This window comes from Halyomorpha halys, unplaced genomic scaffold (genome assembly GCF_000696795.3).
Source record: "Halyomorpha halys isolate HHAL.00 unplaced genomic scaffold, Hhal_1.1 Scaffold1410.1, whole genome shotgun sequence".
Lineage (NCBI taxonomy): Eukaryota > Metazoa > Arthropoda > Insecta > Hemiptera > Pentatomidae > Halyomorpha > Halyomorpha halys.
Genome location: NW_027115942.1, coordinates 155,154 through 181,485, shown reverse-complemented (window position 1 = coordinate 181,485; position 26,332 = coordinate 155,154). Strand labels below are relative to the sequence as shown.

Sequence of the window (26,332 nt, the reverse complement as noted above, 5' to 3'; positions counted from 1 at the left end):
AATAATCTGTTCTAAAAGTGTTACAAATAGATGGTTATGACGCTGGACACCGAAAGGTATTCTCCCAATCAAAATTAACGTTTATAAAAAAATATATGTGATTGCCTGAGTTAGTTTACATGAAAAATAGTATGACAATATTTGGCAGAGACAGTTCACTTTCAGAAGGATCCAATTAGAAGCCCAGAAATGTGAATAGAGCCTGATGTGGGTGTTTCCCCCCTACGCATTGTCTTCGATTTGTGAATTCATGTTCACTCCGAAGAAGGGTATTTTAGGAAATCCGTCGGTGGCGTTGTGGGTGTGAGACGCCTACGGTGAAAATCACAAGCGACAAGCCGAATCAATGGACCTAGTTCTTTTTTTTTTATCTCGCGATTTATACACACATATATATACACACCAGTCCAATGAGGGAGCCCTCTGGCTTGCCTATGCGATAGTGGTTAAAGAGGTTAGATTGCCGCGTGGGAGTGGTGTGGGTGCTCCAATGATATCGGGCGCAATCATTTGTATCTTACGATCGCTCTATTATTGATGGGCGCTTTCATTCGGCAACATGTTTTTTTCTCTCGGATAATTAAGTCGGCCGAGAATGGAAATTTGTGTCGGATCGGTGTTCGTGCCCTTGTATTAATTAAATAAATTTTTCTAGATCGGTTGTCAATTTTAATTATCCAGCCAGGACGGGTTTAATGGGACTTGAATCAGCAAAAAGATCATAATTCCACGGGATTGTATTTCAAATTTCTTAGTTAATATTGAATTTTAGATAACTATCTTGCATATAGTCCTATACTAATGATTGCTTCTGGTGGTTTAAAACGTTTAATTAAAACGAATGGAATTTTATTTTTTAGGAACATAAATATACGAGCTTTACCTTACGAACATTTTATCACCATAAATTTTCTTTAGCTTTTTTATTCTATATTTAAAATTTAATTCTAATTAGTAAATAGAATATATTTAAAATTTCTCTCATTAGTTGATAAAAACCATAACTCGCTTGTAGTTTTGTTACAACTAACAATTTTGGTAATAACATCAAATCCCCATTTATTGGTTTCTTAGGTCGATCACTTGAATTAAGAATAGATTGTGCTATAATATATAACGATTACTTAATTTAACTAAATTAAATTAATTTTTTTCAACTAATTTAATATAATTTAAGATTAAAATATATTTGTAAATATGTTGTAATTTAAATTAAGGGAAAGAATTATTTGCTATAGAAGTCAGCCGCTTTGCATTGTTTTACCAAATCGTTTTGTTTTCTATACCTTTTATTAATTTAATAAATTTTTAGCACCTGCTATTACCTGAAAACCGGTTAAACCGGTGTATTTTATATAGTGAATTATAACGGTATTGTAAAGTTTATAAAGAAAATTAATAATATTTTATATAATAAAGCTTTCAACTATTCCCCTCAAATGAACCCATCAAATTTTGGGTATTAAAAAAGTACTTTGAAACATGTTAAATCCCGCTTATCCGTCCTCGTCTGGATCGAAGCATGTAATATATACCATAAAATTTTTAATGTTCTTAGAACACTAATTTAAGTTTATAAACGATTTTTCTGTTTTTAACAAACCTGAAGTCAGTTACTTTTTTTATTTTTATCTAATCAATATTTTCGTTACTCACCATTCATTCAATTGCTTTTAACCCGGTTTAATCCTGAGAGCCGGCTATGCATGTTTTCTACAAAATCTTGAATCAAAGTAATCATTAACAGTAATCTTGCAAATTTTGCAATTTATTTTATTAACATTGCAAAAGTAGAAATATACATCATATTATATTTCTCGAACATTCTTCTTGTAAATCTCTTTTGGTCCTGTTTTGCATAAATTATCCCAGGTTGGCCAAGACGTCTTGACTACAGCATTAGCGCGTAATCAAAAGGAAGAAAATCCCGACAAAGCTTTTTAACCAAGGCTTTAGGAGGGCGTAAGTTGGGCCACTCGACAGCACAGAGGTTCTTATAGGCGGGTCTAATCGATTGTTATTTCTATTGGTTCGGTTTGAAGGAGCCTCACGTAGCTGCTGTGGTGTAGCCTGTGACTTACGCATAGGAATCTCAAAGGCTAGTAAGAGATTGTATGGGGCTAGTTCGGCCATAGCTTATTTGGTCTTTGTAGTCCGCATAAGAAATAGGAATTTTGTGTATTAAAAACTAGCAGAGTAGTCCCCCGTAGTAGCCCGATCGTATTAAATTGTTTTGAATTGAAGTTTAATTCAAAAAGAAGAATTTGATTTAAAAATTCAGAAAGAAGAATCGTCCATTTCGTTTCCTTTTTTTCATTTGATTCGATTTTCCAAGATGGATTGCTCTCGCCTCATTTCTAGGTCTGCATTTAATTAGTTTTTAAGGTTATGATACATCCAGTACACAGTTACTGACTGAAGATTGAATAAATACATTAATTAGAACAGAAATAGGTATTGATTTTAATTTTTTTAGGAAGCTTAATTTTTAAACTGTTTTCAGATAAATATGATTATTTGTTGTAAACCTCCGTAGCATATTTATTTCGAATACTAACGATATAACACGGTTATGTTAAGGAATTGTCTATCAAAATTCAATATGTCCACTTTTAAAAAATTCTTATTATAAAAAAATTGTATTATTCATTGACAAGGAAAAGTTTGAATTTTGAAACACAATAAGTTGTACCTGTAAAATTTCAATAAAATCTCTATTTTTGGGAAGTGGGTATATTAAATTTTGATATATATTTCATAAAACATTTCTTACAATATTTTCTTTTTTTTTAAATTTAACTTTTCAGAGTTCATTTTACCACTACTTGAACTTCTTATTCCTATATTGTTTTTTTAATTTTCTTTTCATGGCTTCTAGGCTATTGTCAACTATTATTAAATGTAAAAAAAAAAATTACAGTGATATATAACCTTTATAGAAAAGTAATAAGATTTATAAGCATAAAATTAACAGTTCAGAAGATGGGGTTTAATAGATATTGCAAGAAAGTAGAATAATGAAGAGAATATTGGAATATTCTGATTTTATGTAATAATGAAAAAATAAAATGTTTTTTATCATTCTATTATTTCTTATAATTTAATGGAGTTTTTAAAAGGAAATAGTTTTCACACTAAATTATCATTCTAGTGGTAAAAGTAGTACTCTGATGTTTTTTTATTAACCTTTTTATATAAATTAATTATTAAATAATAAAAATATGTTTTTTAATTAAAGATATTCTCCTTGTTGCTTAAATTTCCAAAATTGGTTGTATGTTGTGACAGCAGCTAATTTCGAAACGAGATAAACAAACGTGTGAAACAGCAGAAGCTACTTATACGTAAAGAGGAATCAGGTCATTATTTTATATAAAAATAATGTTACCTAGGTCTATTGGCTATAGGTGTCTAAGCATAGGTGTCTAAGCATGTTACTTGTTGTTGAAATTTCTTGAGGACATTCTCTGATATTATACCGTTCAGTAATGTTCCTTATTATGATGATTTCATTCCAGTGTATACTCTTTTCCTTCTATTAAAATTTTAGTTATTAACACTTGGTTATTTCAGCGTTTGTGCTCATTTGACAAGAAGTGAACGTTCTCGTCATACATTTTGCAAGACTGCGACGAAATGGCCTTCGACTTCTTTCATTAATGGAGCATAGGTACAACCATCGGCCCCGACAGGTCCAATAGGTATCCCTAATGCCGACCATTTTGCGCTAAGCGCGCCTCCGATCGGTTGCGAGCTATGCCCTAAATGCGCGTGGACATTGCTGAAAGGCACCCAAGCTTGGTTTAACTATTGCAATTAGACTGGCCTCCCTTTCTGCCACTATCCATCTCCATTCATTGCCGCCTTGCTCCAGTTTCGTAATTGCTAGGCGATTCTGTTGCATCCTGTTCAACTGGATTCTTTATCTCCTCAACACGCCTATTCTTTTCGTGGTATGTTTCAAAGCTTCAAGCGAGGGTTGGGGAACCGGTCTGAAAAACCGTGCGATTGCCGCCGACAAGGGTTGATCTGACTTTAAATTGAAGTCAAGACCTTCGTCATACAAATTTTATAATTGAGATACATTATATCACAATATAAACGCCATAATTCGCTATAACCTTTGCTTAATGATTTTTTTATGAATGATAAATAAATCTATATAATTTTAGTGTTAGGTATAGTATTAACTTGAAGGATAAGGATGCAAAAAGTTCTCAAAATAATAAAAGTATATTATTTATTTCAAAGATATTTTTTGACCCACGTAGAAGGTTTTTATCTATGTTCGAGGCTTTAGTTTTAGAAATTACTAAAAAGAATTATTAGATCGTATTAAATATGATTTTTTACATTCATTTTATTGGCACTGAATATAATAAGCTGGTGAGATGATACCATTTTGTATGGGTAGGCATATTGTAGACAGACAGATGCATCTTCCCGATTTTAAAAGATATTACAATCTGCCACACAGTTGTGGGTAATAGGTAATAGTGATGAATGATCACATTCATACTAAAATAAAATGAGAATACAAATAAATAAATAAATAAAAATCTCTCTTTAAAGCATCTTCCTAATATTAAAATAATTTTTTCAGACTAGAAGGTCCCTCATCCAATTCCTCTTTCTCCTCAGCTTTTCCGAGCTCCATTAGAATGCTATTTTCCCCATTATTGTCCTTAAAACGTATATAAGTCATACTTAAAATTGGTTATTAAAATGTTTTTATTTATTTTACAAACGTGTGTCTTTTTAGCAGGTCCTTAAATTTGGCAAGCCTAAGTCCATGTATGGTTTAGTGAAATAATTATACATCTTATAAACTTACTTTTATAACGTAAATAATTAATAATCAATAAATTATTCTAAAAATACTATTATATTATTACAAGAAATATATTTTCAAATAATAAAAAATGCCTATTAAGTACTTATCCCAATGTACCATTGTAAATTAATTTATTTTCGCAGAAATCCATGAATATATAAGTTATGTACATCGTAACATAATAACAGTGCACATGTAGTTATTTCGTATTTGACACCTTTAAAACATTAATTTTTTTTATTTGGTTTTAATACAGGAGAATACGCTATTTTCTCAGTAATTAATAGACTCAATAAAAATTGTGATTTTTAGGATCCAATTGCTTTTATATCAGTTGTTATTTGAGTCCATTTATACTATTTTTATTTATAATAAATTTAATATACATCTATACAGTTGTAAATATGCCTCGGGTATTCGGGTTTCCCAAAAAATGTTAAATTAAAGATCAGGGATAACCTTAGTAAATTTCCTGAGGTTTAGTACTCGCATTGATGCACACTGTGATATATTTTTTTATAAATAACAGTGTAATTACCTTCTGTTGTAGTAATATATATATATATATATATTGTATTTTATCAGTTTTTGTCCTATTAATTTCTGCTACTATTTAACTGTTAAAAAACCATATATATTTCTCTGTAATATTACAGTCTGTTTTGATTACGAAATCGAATGGAATCATTTTATTGTATGATGGGAAACTGCTTATTATTTTATTTTATTTTTTTTTCGATATTATTTTCGTTAGGGAAGTGTATTTGTTTCGGTTTTATTTAAAACTAATGTAGAAGATTAAACAAACAAAGTACATTGTTCTTCAATTAGTATTAGGAATTAATAGGTTTCGTAGTTCGGTTATAAATAATTGTAATTGATTTTTTTTATTTAGAAATATTTCTTAAAGCTCATGTATTCGGAGAGTTTTAGGATGCAAAATGTTGTACATAGATTATTCACAGAACATGAAAATGCTCGTTGTAAACGTTAAAAAAAAAAAAAAAATGAAATTCCAGAATATGCAACGTTTTTAAAAGAATTGATCGTTATTTTATACTAAATATAATGCTTTGAAAAAAAAAGTTATTATTTCTTTGAAAGATTTATTTTATATTATTATTTTTTTTCAATATTTAATAAGGGTCAATTTCGTAGATGTATTACAATTTCAAATCTGCAAAAATTGTTAGTAAAATATCTAAATTACATCTCAAAATGTTGTATGCAAAAAAGTAATATGCTGTATAAGTGGTATACAAATGAAATAACCGTAGAGAATCAATCGAATATTAACTTCATTATCAATTATTTAAACTAATTAATTGGAAATATCTTGTTTTTTTAGAATTCAGATACCGTTTATCAGACTATCCTTATTTCGAAGCTTTAATCCCACTATCCGCGGCTTGTTTAAATAATTAGGGAATAAAATCGTACTAAGTGATTACTTTATCTTTAAGCTCTGAGTGATTATTAGCTTTATACTAGACCTCCCACTGACCGAGGAGCACTATACGGATAAGGAAACTGGTACTTGGACTCAGTGGCCAGAGGATATCTGTCGCGTAGGCTGGCAAGCACTTGAGTTATTACTTGCCAACTGGCCTTCCAATTTCTTGAGCCGGCTGCTTTTTAATCGCCAATTACGAAGACGTTTAGCTCATTTCTTGACTTACTCCCGACCCTATCCATCATTACTGCTACTGTAGTTAGATATGAACTTATTCCATACTCTATTTTGAATACCATAATGTAGGAAATCGTACTTAGATTTGGAAGGCTTGGGTAGAAAACTAATTTTCCGCTTTCATCTTAATCCATAAAAAGTATATGGTTTACAATTTAGAGATATTTACTTGAAATAACTCTTATCCAAGCTATCAACTACTATTTATTAAAAATATGCGTGGATGAAGGTGTTCTTATGTTAAAAAAAAACAATTATTCCTATTTTAGTAAAGGAAACCCATTTTCCAACTTCTGAAAATTATTAAAACTTAATGAAGTGTAGATAGTTGGTCGTAGATTAATAAGTGGAGAAGATAGTCGGCGGGAGGGGTGCGATCAGCACAAAAAAACAATAAACAAAAAATTATATATCTATGCCAACGTTTCGATCTTAGTTTCATCTGGGCTATAAAAAAAACATATAACAACCATCATTGAAAGAAACATAAAATTAAAATTATAAACTAACAAATTTGGAAATATACATAACAATGAATTACTAATAAAAAATAGTTTATTAATGACCATGGAATATATATTTATTTTCAAATTTCAATTTATTATTTTTTTTTTTTCGCACCCCCGACTTTCTTCTTCACTTACTACAACTTTAGTTAGAAAACTTTACAAGTTTATAAAAATTTAAATAATATTCTAGGTCAAATAGAGTATATAAAATTGCTCAAACCAAAAAAAAAATGTTTTGTTTTTCTAAAATGTCATATATCTTCATTCACTTATATTTTAATTTTTATTTACATATTAATTGATTGTTCAATTTTCCGTTGTATTTTCTCTTTCTTTTTTTAATTTTTTATATTAGTAAAATACGTTATTTTATCTGTATGCATTATAGAATTATTATCCAAGTAGTAAACATTTTTAGTAAATTGTGTCAAATTTCTTTTTTATCAGTTATTGGTATTAGTGTATTCAGAATGAAAATGTACAATCTTTCAAGGAGGTTATAATAATAAAAATAAAAAATTTGATTTTATATATTCAATTTATTTTTACATTATAACTGCTTGCGAAAGTATTCATGACACAATCAATGAGAAAAAAAAAATGACTTTTCGGTTCTATAGGTTAAGAACAGTTCAATAATATATAAATCGGGTGTTATTTCATTTTTAATCAATACCTCGCAGAATTGATTATAAAAAAATTAAAGAAATTAGTGATGCTTCACATATGATTTAAGAGCGCTTACACTTTCTGGTGAAAAACAATAAACGATTTGACAACATGTTGAGTTTCTTATTTATTTATTTCTTATATATTTATATATATAAATCGGTAACTCTCGTTCATTTTGATCTAAAAAGTAGTAATTTATCTGTCATTATATTTTTTATTTATTCATTTTATTGTTTAGATTCATGGCTGTGTATTATTCTCGAAATCGTGTAATTTAGTTGACTCGTCTCAGCTAAAAAATGTTGAGATAAAATTGTATTGAAGAAGGCATTGTAAAAAGGAAAATTTTTTGAGAAAAAAATATAACTTAATAGCCATGAACCTAACTAAGGACGATTCTAACTTTTTAAAACTAGAAAATTAAATATTACAAAATATTTATATGTAAGTAGTGTCTCCGGTTTCCTATATTGTTAAATTGATTGTTAATTGCTGATAGAGTCTATAATCGATAGCCTGTGCCCTTACATAAACACTCATTAATTTTCTCTGAATGTGAATTGAGCAAAATTTCATGAAGCTACTTATTTTTTTCTTTATTTTTTTTATATTATTGAAAATATATTTACGAAGCATAATCACAGCTTTTCATCTTATCGTTGATCCGTTCGCTCTGGCTCGCTCTTCATCTGAAGATCCCAAAGATTCCATGATAAATATAAAATATCGATTCGTATCAGATGATTTGTAGGTCGTTAGTCACTTTTACTAATGGATGCCAAAATTCTTCTCCTACATGTGTTCCTGTATTTTTTTATCTACCTTCATCAGCTGATAATGTGGCTTCAGTCATAACGTATCCCCCGGGCAATATATCCTCCCCTTATCTCAACATGTCCTCCACTGTATGTTTACAGCCTTCGACTACTGGCCAGTGGCGTTAGTTTATTTTGTTCTCTAATTTTTACGTTGTTTAATCCTTTATTTTTATTTTTTTTTTTTAAAGGAGTTTCCCAATGTTTAGTATCAGTACAATCCTGAAATAAAATTAAGAAAACATTTGCATGACCTATTACACTATTCCAGTGATGAAAAGTTTAAGTTTTTTATCAAAATATATAATCAATTTTTATGTGATACCTTAATTCTCTTCCTTGGTACTCCGTTTGTCGAATGTTCGAAGATATTAAGTAGATCTTAGGAATTGATAACAGACCGAAATCGATAATTTCAATGCTTACCACTGTTATGATAAAACAATAATGCTCGAAAGGGAAAAATAAAAATTAGTTAATTGTTAGATTTTACAACATTGTGTTAATAATTTTTCGTATCATTTAATTGAAATTATTATTATTATTATTTATTCGATCTAAAAAGGATCTAGTACCACCTTTTGTTCTTGACCATTTTTAGATACAATTTATTTTTTAAAAAACTAATATACTGAGTGACTCAAAGGAGCCCTTTTCTGTCAAATCTTGAAAATTGTTATGAACATTTTTCATTAAACTAACGCACATTTCTTCTGTGTTTTTATATAAACTGTTTCTATGAATTTTTCATTTCACAACAAAAACACTATGTATATCTAATAGTGAAATAAAGGAAATATCTGCTATGAGTTTAGATTGCGAAATGGAAATTCTTGAAAACATTATTGACTCAACTTTAAAGAAAAGTTTACAAAAATGTTGATTTTGCTCAATTAAAATATTTTAGAATCTTTAAGATCTATCCCAAACAGAACGTTTTTACTTTGTAATCAATTAGTTGACCGTTTGGATATCAAAGGACTAGATGTTCCGGATAGCGGTAAATATAATTATTTCAAATTAATTAAAATCATTTATAGGATCAATGCTTCGTTGTTCACTTGGTACCAGGTCTATGTCCTCTTTCGATTTATATCTCAAACATGTTATTCTAAATACACACACCTGTTTTTAATCCGACTTTTGACAGAGCGCGTCTCCCGTCAAGAATGTTGAGGATGCCGAGATCTGTTAGGTAGGACCAGATGAAGGGTACGATAAGGTCCGATTGGATGTGCCCCCAAGAAACCGGACCACCGATCTACAGGCGGCCGGGGAGAAACCCCAAAATGAAAAATAATCCACTTGCTCCTAACCTATAATTTTCCCTTTGCACTTCATCTCTTGACGTCTATATCAGACGGAGTATGAAATCCGTGGATTTGAATTCATTAACATTTAAATAAAGCTCGAAGCGGACAACCGCATCCCTTTGCCTCCCTGTAATTTATTCTTTAAAGCCCCTTCGGACGCAGTTGGAAGAAACTTCCAGCCAAGGAGTCTCCAAGACGCCTCTGATTGGACTATTCCACTGTGTCGTGGCATTATTAAAATGTTGCGCTGATGATCTATTAGTGCGCAAGGGAGGTCACCAACATCAATCCTCAACCGGGTACCGCTTTTAATCTTGCTAGCGACCAGTTGTCAAGATTATAGATTACTTTCTGCCATTTAAATGGTTGAGATTGCGTTTTAAATTTTTAAAGTTCAATCGGCGGGGATCGAATTCCTTTAGAGCTAACCGTTCGAAAAATAAATTTCAATAACTCCTACCTGTAATATATGGGGCGAGTTTAATTTTATTCATATCGACGTCTCTGTCATAGCAGGATCAGCGATATTATTTAAATCACTCCATGTTGTTTTTTTAAGTTTATCGAATTATAAATACTCTTCTTTATGTTGCATAATGCTAATATTGGATCCGTGGTGGTTGTATTTTTGCAGTTCTGTTTCTATTGCGTTGAAGCCGATCGGGTTACGTCCTTGAACAACCGTAAGATAGCTGCATATTCATTATCATCCTTTCCTCTAATAATAGTATTTAGGTTAAACGATTGAAAAAAAAAAATACATCTGATTTTGTCATTGATATAGATAATCACGTCTGGTCATCGACGAAAATCGCCTAGAAACAGAAAGATTACCATAAGTCGTAATAAAACCCGTAATACAATTTTAAAACATCGTTAGTTTTTTACTTATGATGAACTATCTTTCTTTAATTTGTTGTAGTGTCTGTATGTATCTTTAATTACTAGATACTGGTTTTGGTGAAGGAAAATGCGGTTTATTTTGGGTTTCACAGAAGGTGTATTATCATAATGCCTCAGAAAAAAATGTATACAATTTTTATATGTTTTCTAATGCACTATTTGAAAATACTTTCATGTTAATATGTGTATAAGAATATTATGTTTAAGATAAAAAATATAAATGAGGTAGTATGTTTTTGTTTAATCTTTTTGAGTATTGATAATTTACTGTTGATAGATTGTAGCTGTAATATTAATATTTTGTATATCAACTTTTTTTATTTTTGTTAATTGAAAACGATGGTAATTGCAATCTGGAATTTTAAAGTGTAGATTAAAAATAAAATTACCGAATTCTAATTACCTACTTTCCCGCAATTGAATATTAATCCACTAATTCTGATTGGCGTTGTATCTACCACATTGGCGTTGTAGTTTGAATTTTACATAGCGCTTTACCAATTAGCTTTATCTAAACTGAGTCGTTAAAATGAAAAAAAAAACTTGTAATAATACGTGCACAACGTGACTGGCGCTTATTCGAGATAAATACAGCGAGATGGTAACGTTTAGAAATGCAAATCCTGGAACGTTGAAAATAATTCTCTCGAATAAATCCAGAGCGAGGGGCATAGAAGCGGCATTTTTCAAAATTAATCAAGAGCCATAGATTAGTCGAGGGCGGAGTGGAGAAATATATTTATTAATTATGTGTATTCGGTCCGAGGATGGGGGATACGGACTATATACTCCAGCGGTTTTTTACACTGGCTCCTTCTTGTTCCTATGTTGACATTTTTCATCCGCTGGGATAAATGGCCACCGCCGGTTTGGGACAGTGAGAAATCGTTTCGGATATATTTCTCCCGGCTCGGGCAAAGGTTCGGTGTTAATCTGGTCCTAGTCATGATCGTATTATAATTGAAAGGGAGGTTTTAATTTACGGCAACTGTTTTTTTTTATTATTAATAGATATTTTAATATGTTATTACTGCAGTAAAGTGTTTTATTAATTTAGGGTTTCGGGTCCGGTATCCTTTCTGAAATCAATTTGTGTGAATCACATCTGTGCTGAATGCGTTAGGATATCACTGGAGATTTTATTGTTAAAATTACTTCGTGCTTGTCCAGCGTTATATGGAGCGGAGGAATTCGGACCCATCTAAGTACAGGAACCAAAATATAGTAACTCAGAAAATTTTATCGAATTTTGTGGTGAGGTTCTGATTTTTTTCGATCCTGAAGACAATTCTTTTTATAAAATATTAAACGTTTGTTAACTTGAAAAAATGATCAGTTTTTTTACATGTCAATTTCTCTGTCGTTCGATGTCATTTTTATGTGTGTTTTATTTCCATGTTTTTATTAAAATTGATTATAGGTAAATAATTGAATGCGATGGATTACAGGATTATAGGATTGTTTTAATTAGTTTTATAATGATTTTTCTCGAGTCCTGATTGATTCTAAGAAACCACTACATTCACTCATTCTGTTGAAAAAAAAATGTATTTATTAAAATAGGAAGAATCGCCTGTAAATTATTTCGAAATCATCCTTCAATGGACCATAATTATAATATATGAACTATAATTTATTTGATTATTCGAATTCAAAGTTTCTTTTATTTTTTTTTCAATTGTTTCTGTTTCGAACTGAACAAAAAATTGATATTGCCTGTTTCTTGATCATTAATCCGCAATCAGAAAATGAATCATTAAATCATGAATGAAATAATTATTTTTGTACTAAAAATTAACGGCTTTATTTGAATCTTAGTGCATTTAGTTTTTTATTATACCTCTGGTTGCATTATCCATGGAAATTCTAGCGTACATTAAGTGTTTTCAGACGTCAGGCTGTGAAGATTTATTTCGATGTGCTATTTCACGTTTCACTACGAATTAAACAGAAAAAAAATTTAATCGCATAATAAATCGCAAACTTATCGACTGACATTTATGCACTTTTTTTGAAATACTTATTACTATTTTTATTTTATCCTTACATCGTTAGCAAAATTATTTATATGGGAACGAATACTCCAATGGCATAGAGGTCGTTAATAACTTATCTCTTTTTTTTTAGTTAATTATTTGTTTATCAATATAATAAGTTATCATAATATAACTTATTAGAATGATAGATATGTCTTTTATATAATTTTTTACTCTATCGTACAATAATTTGTTTAAAAAATACTGAAGATTTGTTGGTTGGATAGTCATTCATCATTTGTGACATTATATATAAGTTGTTTGACTGTTGATATATGTAATTTTTGTTAATGATTATTAACTAATTATTTTTATTAATATATTTTTATAATTAAAATTATAATGATAATTAAATAAAATTATGTTTAATTTACAGCGAAATAAGACATTATTTAAAGGTTTAAAACAGGTTATAAGGATTTCTGTCCAGCAGTTTTCATCTAATTTATCTAAGTGCTTTGTCATTGAAGATTTCTCAATCGTGCACCCATGGTCCTCAAAAGCAATTTAAATAGTAGTATTGTATGCGGCAGGATGTGGGGTTAAGGTGGATGGAAAATTTCTCTATTGCATAAACGTTGATCGTTATCTCGTTGATATAATCGGAAAGTACTAATATATTAGGAAAATTAATAATTTTTTTTAGTTTTATACTATATTCTCCTCTTTATTATATAATTAATAAAAGTTTTAATCGGTAAAAAGTTAAGTATTATAATTAAAATATTAATTGTACATCCTAAAAATTTGTTTTTATCCTAGAAAATAGGTATTAATTTTAAGCCACTCATATTGTGTTGAATGTGAACTAATGATTTGAAATTTAGTGTGTCTTAACGTTAAAGTCTAATCTTTTTATTTTTATGAAAGTCGTAATTTAAATCAAAATATAATATTAATATGATTTTTAAAAAAATTGAATTAGATAATTTACTGAAACTTTTACGTTTCTCGTTGTATTCCACACATAGCTTTATGCCTTGGTTTGTGGAGGTTGGGTTTGGCATAACAGTCCATGCAGTAATGTTCAACCAAAGTTCTACTTGTTTGTTTATTGCATACTCAAAGCAGAATCGCAAAGAATATGATTTTCAAGTTTGTTATTTCTATCTTATAATCTAATTTTATCTAATAATTTATAAACCATTAAAGAAAAATCTCAAGTTTTTCATGTTTTTTAGTTGACATTATAACTTAAAAAATTTAATTTATTGCTATTAATATTTGTAATCCACCTAATTTCATATCGATGACATTTTTTCAATATTTAAATTTTATATCATATATTACTAAAAAAAATTTTAAATTATTCCGATTCGGTATAGGATATTGTAGCTTTTAATTTTATGAAAATAATTTATTAGGTTTAATTTATTTTTGCGTATTCGATTTCGTTATAGAAAATTTGCCTAATGAATTCGTTATGGAATATTTGTCTTTAATAAACTTTCAGTTGAATTGTTTTTAATCTTTCTTAATTTCATAAGTTGTTAAATTAAATAATTACTATTTTGGTTTATTTGCATAGTCATTGTTTTGTAAATACGAATGATATTTTTACTAATTACTAACTTTGGTAATATATTTTTAATATATCAATTTCAATTCATTGGTCCCTACTGCTGAAGCAAGAAGGGTTGGGAAAATACTGCTACATCTTCTCTTCCTTAAAATATTAGAATTTAATTTTTTTTTTTTTTTTTTATGACAGTGTGCTAAAAATGATTTTAATTAAATTCAGGAAATTTTTGGATTGTGTATCAATAAAATAAATTATTCTGGATCCTTATATTAAAAAAATTCTAAATAATTTTTATTTTTCATCGTTTAAAAAAACTTACCAAAATCACTCTAGACAGAGTTATAGTAGCGGCAGTTACTAAAACTTAGTAACTAATTCTAATTAACAGTGAGCAAGCCGTATAATAAAAAGAGGGAAGCTAGTTGTTTAGTTCCAGGAGCTGCCACCAGGTCGCGGGCGACACCCTTCAGAACCTGTTTCCTCTCCATCTGCATCATCTCTTCCTAGTTGTTACGTCTCTTATATACCTGTCATATTTTCTTTCTTTTACTTTATATATATATCTTATAATTTAATCATCCAGAATTTTCGGAATGTTTTCAACCATCTTACTTCTATTTATCTCTTTCTAAAGATCCGACATATTTAAATGGAACATCTTACGAACAACTTTCAGTCCCATTCAACTATTTTCTTATGGCAATACTAGCAATAAGTAGAACTAGCGAAAAATAATGAAATCAATTTGTAACTAAAAGGAATGTATTGACGTTTTTAGATTATTTTCAGTTATTTATTACTTATTGCAAAGAAATATTCCTAGTACGTAACTAGATAATTTGTTGTTGAATTTAGTTTATTCTTTTCAGAGAATTTACTTACAAATTTCACGTTTATACAAGATTTCCTTCTGAATCTTGATTTGTTTGTCCTACTGCTATTTCATTTTTTTAAAATTGTGGCAATTTAAGTTCTAAAATTATTTATTTATCTCAAAAATAATATCAGCTACCAGCAGAAATAAAATATTAAGATATATCTACTTAAAATCGAATAAATATGTAAATTTATTGATTAATAAAATTTTAAGCATAACAATTATAGAACAGAAGGATTATGTCTGGTGGATTTTTTATAACTAAATAATCAAATTTTATGTAAATGCATTTTAAAATATGATGCTTATATCATTATATCTTATATCGTCAAATTGATTAATTCGATATAATTGTCACTGAAAAAATAATTAAAGATAACGTAATCATATAGTAAACTAGAAATGATGATGAAAAAAAAAATAAAATAAAAATAAATAAATAAAAAAATATTCTTGTAATATAACATTGTATAAATCATTATTTGGAACTGTATATCACTGTAGAAGTGAATCTAGGTGTTCCAATATTTAATGTAAGGAACCCATTGTTACTATCCAGCACTTGAATGTTATCACCTGTAGTTTTTTAATTGATCCGGATGAGGATTTGAAGTTTTCAAAGGTGCGATTGGAGTTACTATTGAATGATAGTAATGAAGAGGGGTGAGTAAGCATGTTCAACTGTTGGCTGTCCAGGTTCTCGATGTCTACTTTGCCTAATTGTTTTTTTTTGTTGTCTATTTTAAAGAGTCACTACCAACATCAATATACTACTTAGTGTTGATTTGAGATATACAACGTTATTCGAAATGAATTATTTTTTATTTTTAAAACGTTGAAGGATCGGAAGAGAACTAGATCTGTTTTAAAATCTGATATTTGACTGATGATATTAATTTTTTTACTGATTGAGTCAATATTTGCCTATCTAGTAAACTATTGCTATTGTTTATTTTAAAATTTAGTTATATTCCATTCCATTAGTTTAAATACATTAGATTAGGATCGATAAGGTCCTCTTTTTACGTTTAAGGACTTAAATCTGTTTCGTCATATCCTTGTTTTCAAACGGCTGTTTATCGGCAAGGTTTCTAGCAATACAATGAAAGTTGATAACAACTTAAAAAAAAAAAAAAAAAAAATGAAAAAAAGACTAGAGAAAAAAGAAAAAGGTTGTGGTGTAACCGAGAAATCTCCGTTCCGTGGCAGAATTGCAGGTGTGATCATTGAAGAAGGAATGGCACGCGGCCTTGTGTTCCTAGAACGCAACTAATTTATGAAATAAACTATCAGCGTTTTTGAGTTCACCTTCAAGCAGTTACCTTATCGGTTCCCTTGCTACATTTTTGAAATTGTAGAGCTCTATCAGATTCTATTTGAGGTTGGCAATAAATAGAGCAGGTGTTGCGGAAGAGTTTAGTTGTAAATTAGCTAAATCTATTCCGACATCATAAAATCTTCAATCGAATTGTCCATCCTCTTACGACCACAGAATGGCTATATTGGTGATATGCAGGTAAGTCGTTTTGGGGAAGGGTGGAAGGTGGGAGAAAATAACGAAATATCATCTATAATTAATTTGAAGATTTGAGAATCTAGTTCAAATAGCGAAAATTATTATAAAAAATTACGTTATGAAGTTATAGTAAAAAATATCTCGGTAAAGGACGGATTTCAGACAATGCTTCTAAGATTTCTGGTATGTTGAGTAATCCGATCCAACTTGTTGCTAAATTTTTATTTTATTTTTCTCCCTTCCTTCTTTTTATAAATTGTTGCAAATCCTGGTGATTCTTTTTGCGACATTCCTTAAATTTTAAGGGAGATTTATTTGGAGTACCCTCCAACTATTAACTTTAGTATTTGTTGATAGTAATATCAGGTTCAAAAAAGCTGGATGTTGCCTGAGCGTGCACAGGGTTTAATGCTTTGCGATACTTGTTACGGCATTTTTTCTCCACATTTTGTATTTTTTTTTATTAGATGTTTATTTACTCTATATTTTCAAAATTAATATGTATATATTTTTATCAGACTGATCGATTGAATATTCCGTTATGAATATACTCTTTGATTATTTTCATCTCAATTCTCACAATCTCTTTGGTACGAGTTGTTTCAAATTCGCAAGCAATGAGGCGTTTGAATCTTTATTGGAATCCCACCGGGGACCACCTCGAAGAGTGTTCCGGAAAGCTTGATTGATCCTAAATTACACGGAATGATTTCGGAGGACCGATAAATTATTGAACTTATACTTAAGTGATTTTTTTCTTTTTTTAGTCTCCACTCATAATTTTGAGATGTTCTCTGCTTCGAACGGATGGAGAAGATGAAAATTTGACCATTCTTTTTTTCGGTAGGAACTCAACCCCTAATTAGTGGTAAAGAGCTTTTTTCAACTTAATTAAGCATTTGATCCTATTGACGAAATGGATAAAAAATCTGCCCAAAATGAATTTGTTCCAATCTTTGATTACGTATATCCTGAGGTTCCGTGATGAACTTTGATAATGATTTTTAATAACATTAGGAAATATCTTCATGAATCGAAGTAATTATAAAATAATTATATTCTGGTAATATTTTCGTGGTTTGGAAGAACAACCTATAAGTATATTTAGAGGTTTCTAGTTTCCTTATGATTAATCAATTTTGATATTTTTGATAATGGCGTAGTTTTAGAATTTTTTATATATATTTTTTTTGTCGTGTGGATGCGTTTTTATTCTTTTATGAAGGATTAGTCCAAGGGATTTATCTTGGGTAATTCGGTTTATTTCCGAATCAGCGTTATGTCTTCCAACATAGAAGGGTATAAACCACACCATAATACAAATTTCTCAGCATTGATTGGAATTTTCATTCCAATATATTTTTTTAAACGGCAATGGGCGTTGTAAAGTGAAACTTTGTCGATAGAAAATCGTATGTTCATGTCATCTGAAGTATATTATAATAATGTAATATATAATAATGGACTGAGTACGGAGGCTTGGGGAACATCAGCTTTTGTTTGATGACATGTGAAAAATGAATACACAAGAATTTTATATATAGCGAAGAGACCCTCCTCTCCTGTAATTTACTATTTGGTCACAACAGACCTAGGGAAGACCTTGAGCCAAGAACAAACGGATACTTTTGCTAAAAAGATGCGATTCTCCACGGTAGCCGGATTGGGATACTTTCACCCCGAGATGACCTTGCCCCCGACGTGCTGCCGATAATAAGTCCCCCGGCGGTAGTGGAGGCGCGATCCCATCAATAGAGAATCTTCTTAGAGGCCTGACCCGAGACCGCTTTGTGTGGCACGAGCCTTACGACAATGCTCTGATTATCCACACCCATGCCTTCCCTACAAACTGTTTGAATAGTTCCTTCAAAACATCAGCCTCTTCTTCAGCTTCTTCTTTTTTTCTCTTCTCCCCTCCTCTCTTCTTTACCCCGGTGTCCTCCGGTCACCCTCTGTTCCTAGCCGCCCGGGATGGAATCCGAGCCCTATCCAGGCCTGCATTGTTGGCGTTAGCTTTCACAAAGCACTCTGTACACGCATTAAACTGTTAAATTAGGAATATAGCCAATAAAGCTGTAATAGCTGACACGTTCCAATTGATTTTTTTCCTCTTTCCTGGTTCAGCGTTACCATTCCAGAAACAGGTTACAACCAAGGAAATAAAGTACATTCGAATCCACTTTAATCAATATGATCTGTAAAAAAAACATTAAATAAAATTGAGATTAGTTGTATAGCAGAATATTAATTATTGAGAACTTTATCGAGCGATTTAATAATTTGTGGCTTATATTTTACAGGATACCTAAACGTCTCCGTATCGTTTTGACTGATATACTATTTGTTGTATTACCATATCTTGCAATTTTATATATATATATAGGAAACATCTTTAATTCCTCATTTCGCACAGGACCGTCCAACTTATTGTCCATACGGACGAGTTACTGAATTGTATAGTGTTTAATCCAAAATGTTAACATTGTTTAAATTTTGAGATTCTAGGTTTGTTTCTATGCCTAGAAATAGATTAATATTACTTCTTTTTATGCAACAAGCATATTATAGCCAAACAATGGCGATGAACATTAAATCATACAATATTGCGGTTCTCTACCATATCAACCGCTCGTATAACAAATAAAAAAAATGTTTTTTTTTCTCCTCAGTGAACTAATTCTTGATTTTTGTTATCTTATATCCTTTATATTTATATTCTTATAAAAGGTATTATCATATGCTGGTTATTAGACTTGAATTTATTATGTTAAACAACAACAAAAAAAAAATCTTAAATTAATCAGGAAATTAGGATAGTTTCGTTCCTATATTTTTAGAAAGCAAATTAGCGAAACTGCACTTCAAAATATCGATAATTTTTTCCATATATATGGAATTAATATTTATTGTTGTTTATGTTTGTTGAAATTGATTTATTATGAATCAAAATGTAGGTTGCATTCTCCGTTAGAATATCATGGTTGTGGTTGTAATTATTTGTTTATAGTTTGTTAATCAGTAGTTTGTTTCCTCAAAGACCAAAGATGAGCTATAAATAAACGTTCTTTTTTCTTTATTTTAAATTAAATTAATCAGATGGAAAGTGTATGTATTATTATTTACATGTATATGTACATGTATTCAACGAAAGGAGCCTATGTAGGCCGGTCTAAAACGGAGTAAAACTTTCTATGAACAACTCTGTCTCTGTGTCATTAAATCCTATAAATCTTTTTTTTAGGATATGATAGAAATAACTTTCAGAATATTTGTAATAGGTTTTGTGCGATGCGTTTTGAGTAATATAGGTTATTACTTTTATTAATTAAATTTCTTAAATTTATAATACTTGTATTTTGTTGATTTTTGAAAGCAGTTTCTTACGTTTTTGTTTTTTCTTTGTTGCAGGTGATCGATATTCCGAAGCTCCATTCACACAAGTCAGACGCTGGTTTTTATAAATTTGATTGGATACCTGTTTTTCTATGATGGATCTACGCTTGACCAGGCTGTGATTGGAGATGCTGAATTTCTTGTTACGTTTGATAATAAGTATAAGACTGTATGTAGAATGACGATGGCAGATACCCAAATTGAAAATACTACATCCGACCCTCTTCGGCGATATGCGGAATTTAGAAACAACAATCATCCTCTGGTCGCTAATCATAATCATCACCATGGCCGTGGTAAGCAGCGGAAGAGAAAAAGGCTCAGCCAGGTAGTGGACAAGTTGGCAGGACAAGCCAGCAGTCCCCTCAACAACAACTTCCACTCTATCAACAATAATCTGGAGAAGTTAGGACCATTGACGAAGAACCTTAAACTTAAGGAAGAGCATTATTCCGAAGAAGATGAAGAAGTATTCAGCTCTTCTTCTTCTCATAGTTCAAATGCTGATTCCCCTAAGATAAGCTTTAGTCCACTAAGGTTAAAGGAAGGGTCCATAGAAGAAGATGAGAGGCACCGCGAATGTGCTTGCCCTCAGTGCGTTCCAAATAGTTATTCGACAATTTCCCCGATCACCCCTCCGATGGCTGCGCATATATTTAGCTTCGAGCAGTATCTCCATTCTAAATATTTGCCAGACATATTCAGAAGGAGGTGTCATTCGGATTCAGATGCGCCAATGTGGTTCGAAGCCAGGACGGAGAGGTCCTCCGTCAATTCATTTCAGGACTCGCCATTGGATCTGTCCATGAAAAGCTCTAAGAGTTCTGACACCTCACCAAGCTCCGGGGATTCGTTCATCATACCCACGATGTACAGCAATGTACCTGTAGTCAAAGGTGATGTCGCATCACCGACCACGAAGGAGTCAGTGGCGGTTAGGTACAACCTGGAAGTGTCCCCCGTTGTTGAAGAGATGCCACCTGGATCAGATGTAGCTTACGTCTGCCCCGTTTGCGGGCAGATGTTCAGTTTGCACGATCGGCTAGCTAAACACATGGCTTCGAGGCATAAAAGTCGGACTACGCCCGACGCTTCAAGTAAGGCATATCTGTGCGAAGTATGCCAACGTTCCTTTGCACGTTCCGACATGCTTACAAGGCATATGAGACTTCATACAGGAGTCAAACCCTATACCTGTCGTGTGTGTGGACAAGTGTTCTCGCGGTCTGACCATTTGTCTACACATCAGCGTACTCACACGGGAGAGAAGCCCTACAAATGCCCTCAATGTCCATACGCTGCCTGTAGAAGGGATATGATAACTCGACATATGCGGACGCACTCCCGATTCGAGTCAGGACAATGTGATGAACTCTCACCACAGTCACTGTCACCACACGAAGACATAGAAACCAAAGAACGTAATATTGTGCCAGCTGTGCATTTGTTGGTACCTGATGTTCATAGCAGGCCATCTATGAATCATTTAGATTCTTAACTGACCGGTATCGCTATCCTATAGTATTAAACACGTTAAACTACTTTTGCTCAATCTTGCCTAAAAGATAAACGTTTCTTGTCAGTTCACAAAAATATAATTTTCGTATATTTACCTGTAATGTCTGAGGCATGTTTCTGATTTATTTACTTACCATCAAGATTGTGGAATAGTATTTTTTTAAATTATTATGCATGTTAAATTTTTGTACTGTTTCTGAATAGTTATACATAATGTTGTCTGTTCCTTTTTATATCTATATATGCAAATTTAGATCCAACTGTTTGTTTCGTTTTATCGTTGTTCAATTATGTTTTTAAAATTAATGTTAGTTATGATTGTAAAATGCTCACGATTAGAATAGAAAAGTGATATGAAACCTGTGAAAAAACAAGCGAAACAATGAATTATTGTACATAGTTAAACCTTTAAGATGGGCATTACTTATCTATAAAAAAGTATATTATTTATCGTCTGATATTGACATATCATCCAGAGTTAATTTATGACAATATGTATATGGATTTTTGTAAATTCGTTTTTATGAATTTTTACCATTATGAAAGATAAATTTGTAAATATTCTTCGATATTGTGCCACATCTGTAGTATATAGATACTAAGTTATTTTTTTGATATGTGTAAATTTATAATGTTAAAGAAGTTTTGTTAAAATGTCTTTTTGTATTATATAAATTATTTTTAATATGTATATATAGAAAATGGAAAATAAATTTCAAGTTTTGAAATTTTTTCAGATTTTATACTAGCCGAAGCCTAGGAACACTTGTTTAGATTTTATTTATGTATATATTTTTTATAGTTACTAAGTATTATTTATTATTTAGTTTTTAATAATTACAAATAATATTACTGAACTATGTAATAATATTTGTAATGTATTATTGAAGTATATAAAAACTTTATAACTTATCTAAACTACTGCTCCTTGTCTTCAGCTATTTTTAAATTATTTTATTATTAAAAATAGTGATTTCTTATATTATAATCTTCCAAAAGGTATACAATTTGAACATATTTTTTCAATTGCATATCCATATATATTTTTACAAATTTTTAAATTTAATAAATCACCGTTTGCTCAAAAAAAGTTTAAATTACATCAATAATATTTCAAAAATGTATTTTGTTGTAATTTTGACAACATAACATGTCTACCACCATTTATGATTTTAAAAAATAATAAACCTGCCTAATTAATTTGACTAAGCTTATTTACATCTCTATTTTAATTTTTTAACCTTTCCTCACATGTCCTTAAATCCATATAAATAATATTTAATTTTAATTAAAGTAAAAAAAAAAAAAAAAGATTTTTTGTTTTTATTTTTACTATCTGTCATTATCATCATCTGTTGTTTACTATCCTGAGCTAAGGTTGATAAAAAATTCACTGAACCTTTGTTAATTAAGCATACTCTTGATGTTTCCAATAAAATTGGTCACCGTTGTGTTTTACATTTAAATGATCAAAATAATTTGAGAACCTAAATACAAAAATTTCATGAACAATAAATGTTTTTTGTATTAGAGAAGTATTACACCTAATGGTATTTTTATATTAATAAAACAACACAAAGAGTTCACCACCATGCAAAAAATGTATAATGTATATGAAAACATATTTTTGAAAAACTATAATATATATGCAAGAAGTAGAAGATCTTTTATGGTTTTTGGTTGGTGAAGCATGTAACATAAAACTAATTTCTAATTTAGTATTAATAAAAAATAAATGCAAAGGAATGATTTATTATAAGTTTCAATGAATATATGGAAAGTCCTACAGTAAATTCTAGACTGAAGTTAGTACCTCTTCTTTTAAACAATGAAAAATATTCAAGTTTGTATGGATACAAACCGAGTATACACAATACAACTAGGATATTGACTGCCTCGTGTTTGTGGTTTTCACTGTTATGTTGTTTGGGTTTATTAAGACAAATATATATGACCTGGAAATAATTTTCATAACGTCTGAATGATTTGGACATGAAAGGCTTGGGTGAGATCAAGAATGAACTATTTGAAAAGTAATCAGTTCTGGACCATTGGCTTAAAAATATAAGGTGGCGAAGAGAGTGTTTATGAATATGTATGTGTCTATGCAAACAAACACATAATACCAACAAAAAGTCCTTCTTGGATTCTTCTTTTATTTTTCTGTTTTTTTTTTTTCTCACCTCATATATATGTAAATAAAATAAAATTTAAAAAAACGCTGAAAATTATCACCGGTAGGTTTGTTATTTAAATTAATTATCTTGTTGTATTAACAAATAACGTAATGAAAAATGTTTAGTTTATCCACATACACGAGTTTCATAACCGGCTTGGATGCCAAAGTGTAATACAAAAGTTGTTTGCTGTATCTTTGCTAATAAGCACCCACTTAAGATCCTTGTTAGCTATTGAATTATCTAGAAAGAGTCAAATAAGTACCTAAAAAGTTCTAGGAGATAGATTATAGTATATTTAATATGTAAAGAAAATTATAATTAAAGTTACACCATTCAACTTATCATGCATGACATTTTCTAAAATGTTTGTGTCTAAATTTAATTTGTCCATTAATCCTAGAAAACATTGGAGTTTCAAAAACGGTATCAAGGAAAGTATTGAATGTAAGAGGTTAAATGGACAATAAAGCAGTGTGATTATTTTCCTAAGAATAGGAATAAATGACAATTATCAAATTAAATTCACAAAATTATTTCTTTTTTTTTTTCCTTTTTGAAAAAATATATTATTGCTTTCCTGAAAACTATATCAGAAGAAGTATCGAATTGAATGATTTAATCTTTCTTAAATGAACTATTATGCAGTTTATTTATAATGATCTTTTAGAAATTTGTAATACTTACAGAATTGTGGATAGTATATGGGGGTGACGGTAGCAGCGTGGTAACACGCCTGTCTAGCAACCCAAAGGGCCGATGGTCCTATCTGGGATTTTTTCAAGCATATAATTATACAATACTCACTCACAGCCTCCCTGCGAGCATTTGTGAGGCCAGTTAGCGTATAGGTGGCACTCACTAAACTAGGCGTGGGAGTGAGGAACCCACCGTATGAAAACCACGTCAAGAAACGTGCGATGTTTTTCCTTAGTACACCTTGGACATCCACGGTCTGTAGTGCCAATAATAATAATAAATATAGACTTTTAAAAATCTGCCATGGGGGGTACAGACCCTCTTGAAACTTTTTACCATTTTTTTCTAAAAATGTTTATAGAAAAATCAATTGACAGAAATTAATTTAAACTTACAGCTACAACCAAATTTTAAGTTATTTCCGCTAGCCTGGAACAGAGATTTTTGTATTTATTCGATTTTTCTCATTTAAATATTTTCAGTTTCGTACAGTTTCGTTTTTTTTTTCTTTTTTATCCCCTATGGATCGAAATATTAATTTTAAGTTATTTTAAAATAAATTCATAAAACTTGCAATGTAAGAGGTGAAATTTCTAAAATTAACCTTGGTACGTAAGATATCTAATGGTTGAGTGGAAAATGTTTCTACTTGTTTAAAATGTATAATGGACCAAATATATATTATTAATGGTTATCTTAATAAATAAAAAAGAAGTTACTATCAGGTCAGTTTATATGAGTTAATTCTCGTATTACATAAAAGTCAATATTTCGGCTTCTATACCGTTTTCAAGGTTCTGAATATTGTCTATAACTATAGTCTTCGCAATCAAAACTGAATTAGTTTATGAAAAATACAAACTTTCATGTTTTTTTTTCCCTTTATAATATTATGTAACACCATTAATATGGCTGCTTAGCGTGAATAATGTGTTTCACTAACTGGAAGCCATCTTTTCGTCGTACCTGAACTTGTTTTCTGACATTTGCTTCATTGGCCTGCTCTGTTGGATACTTCAAAGTGCAACTGGCTTAAAAATGGATTTGTAAAACAAAAGTGTTAATTTAAACAATGGTAAAATACAATAGTACAAGAGCCGGGGAGAAAAAAAGGCATTAATTTCACCCCAATTTTTTAGTACTTTAATAAAAATTATGTATAATTACTAGTCAAAATCGATGAGTCTGTCAAGTATATGTAGGGGGAATACAACATAGGCGGCTGTTCCAAAATGTTAAAAAAAATTAACTTTCCATCCGGAGCTCTATATCTTTAAAACTACCAACAACACTAGAAAACCTAAGTGAACATCATTAAAAGTAGAGTTAAATTTCTAAAACATGAGCTCTAATGGAGCTATTAATGTTCAATTGTTACAGAGAAATAGCTTTTTTAAAGGGAACACTTCATAAAAAATGTATTGAAGTTTTTTTTTCGGAGCCCTCTGAAACAGAAAAGAAAACATGATTTAGTAAATTGCTTACGTATTTTCTGCATGAGTCAGATGAGATACCCCCTTTTTCTACCGTTGGTACTTCTACCTATAATGTGAGATACTTAGCTGAGGTTTGATGAATCCATTCTGTCAGAACCCTACTACAATAATATTTGGAGGTGAGTGGCCTCCGATTCAGAGCTTCTAAAATAATACCAATATTCATAACTACCTAGTTTTTTTCTGTTATCGAGAGCTCCTTCTTTGATTCAGAGTTTGTATTCCTTCGTTATCCTCACAAAACGTAGTTTGTGATTAAAAAGCAAATATGACCAGAGGCAAAGTGAATTCCTCAACCTACAAAATGACTGAGTTGTTTGTAAAGCTATTAGATGCCGTTATGGGGTTTGTTTAGCGCTTCC

General features: G+C 30.4%; 1 protein-coding gene across 2 annotated transcripts in view; it reads left to right on the top strand.

Annotated features, from left to right (window-relative positions):
• klu (klumpfuss) overlaps positions 1-22,309 on the top strand; it is a 61,064-nt gene extending 38,755 nt beyond the window's left edge. For both annotated transcript variants that reach the window (XM_014434678.2, XM_014434677.2), the window contains exon 2: positions 20,096-22,309. In XM_014434678.2, coding sequence (XP_014290164.1) covers positions 20,259-21,578 — 1,320 coding nt within the window. In that variant the 5' untranslated portion in view covers positions 20,096-20,258 and the 3' untranslated portion in view covers positions 21,579-22,309. The remainder of the gene's footprint in view (positions 1-20,095) is intronic.
• The last annotated feature ends 4,023 nt before the right edge of the window (positions 22,310-26,332 follow it).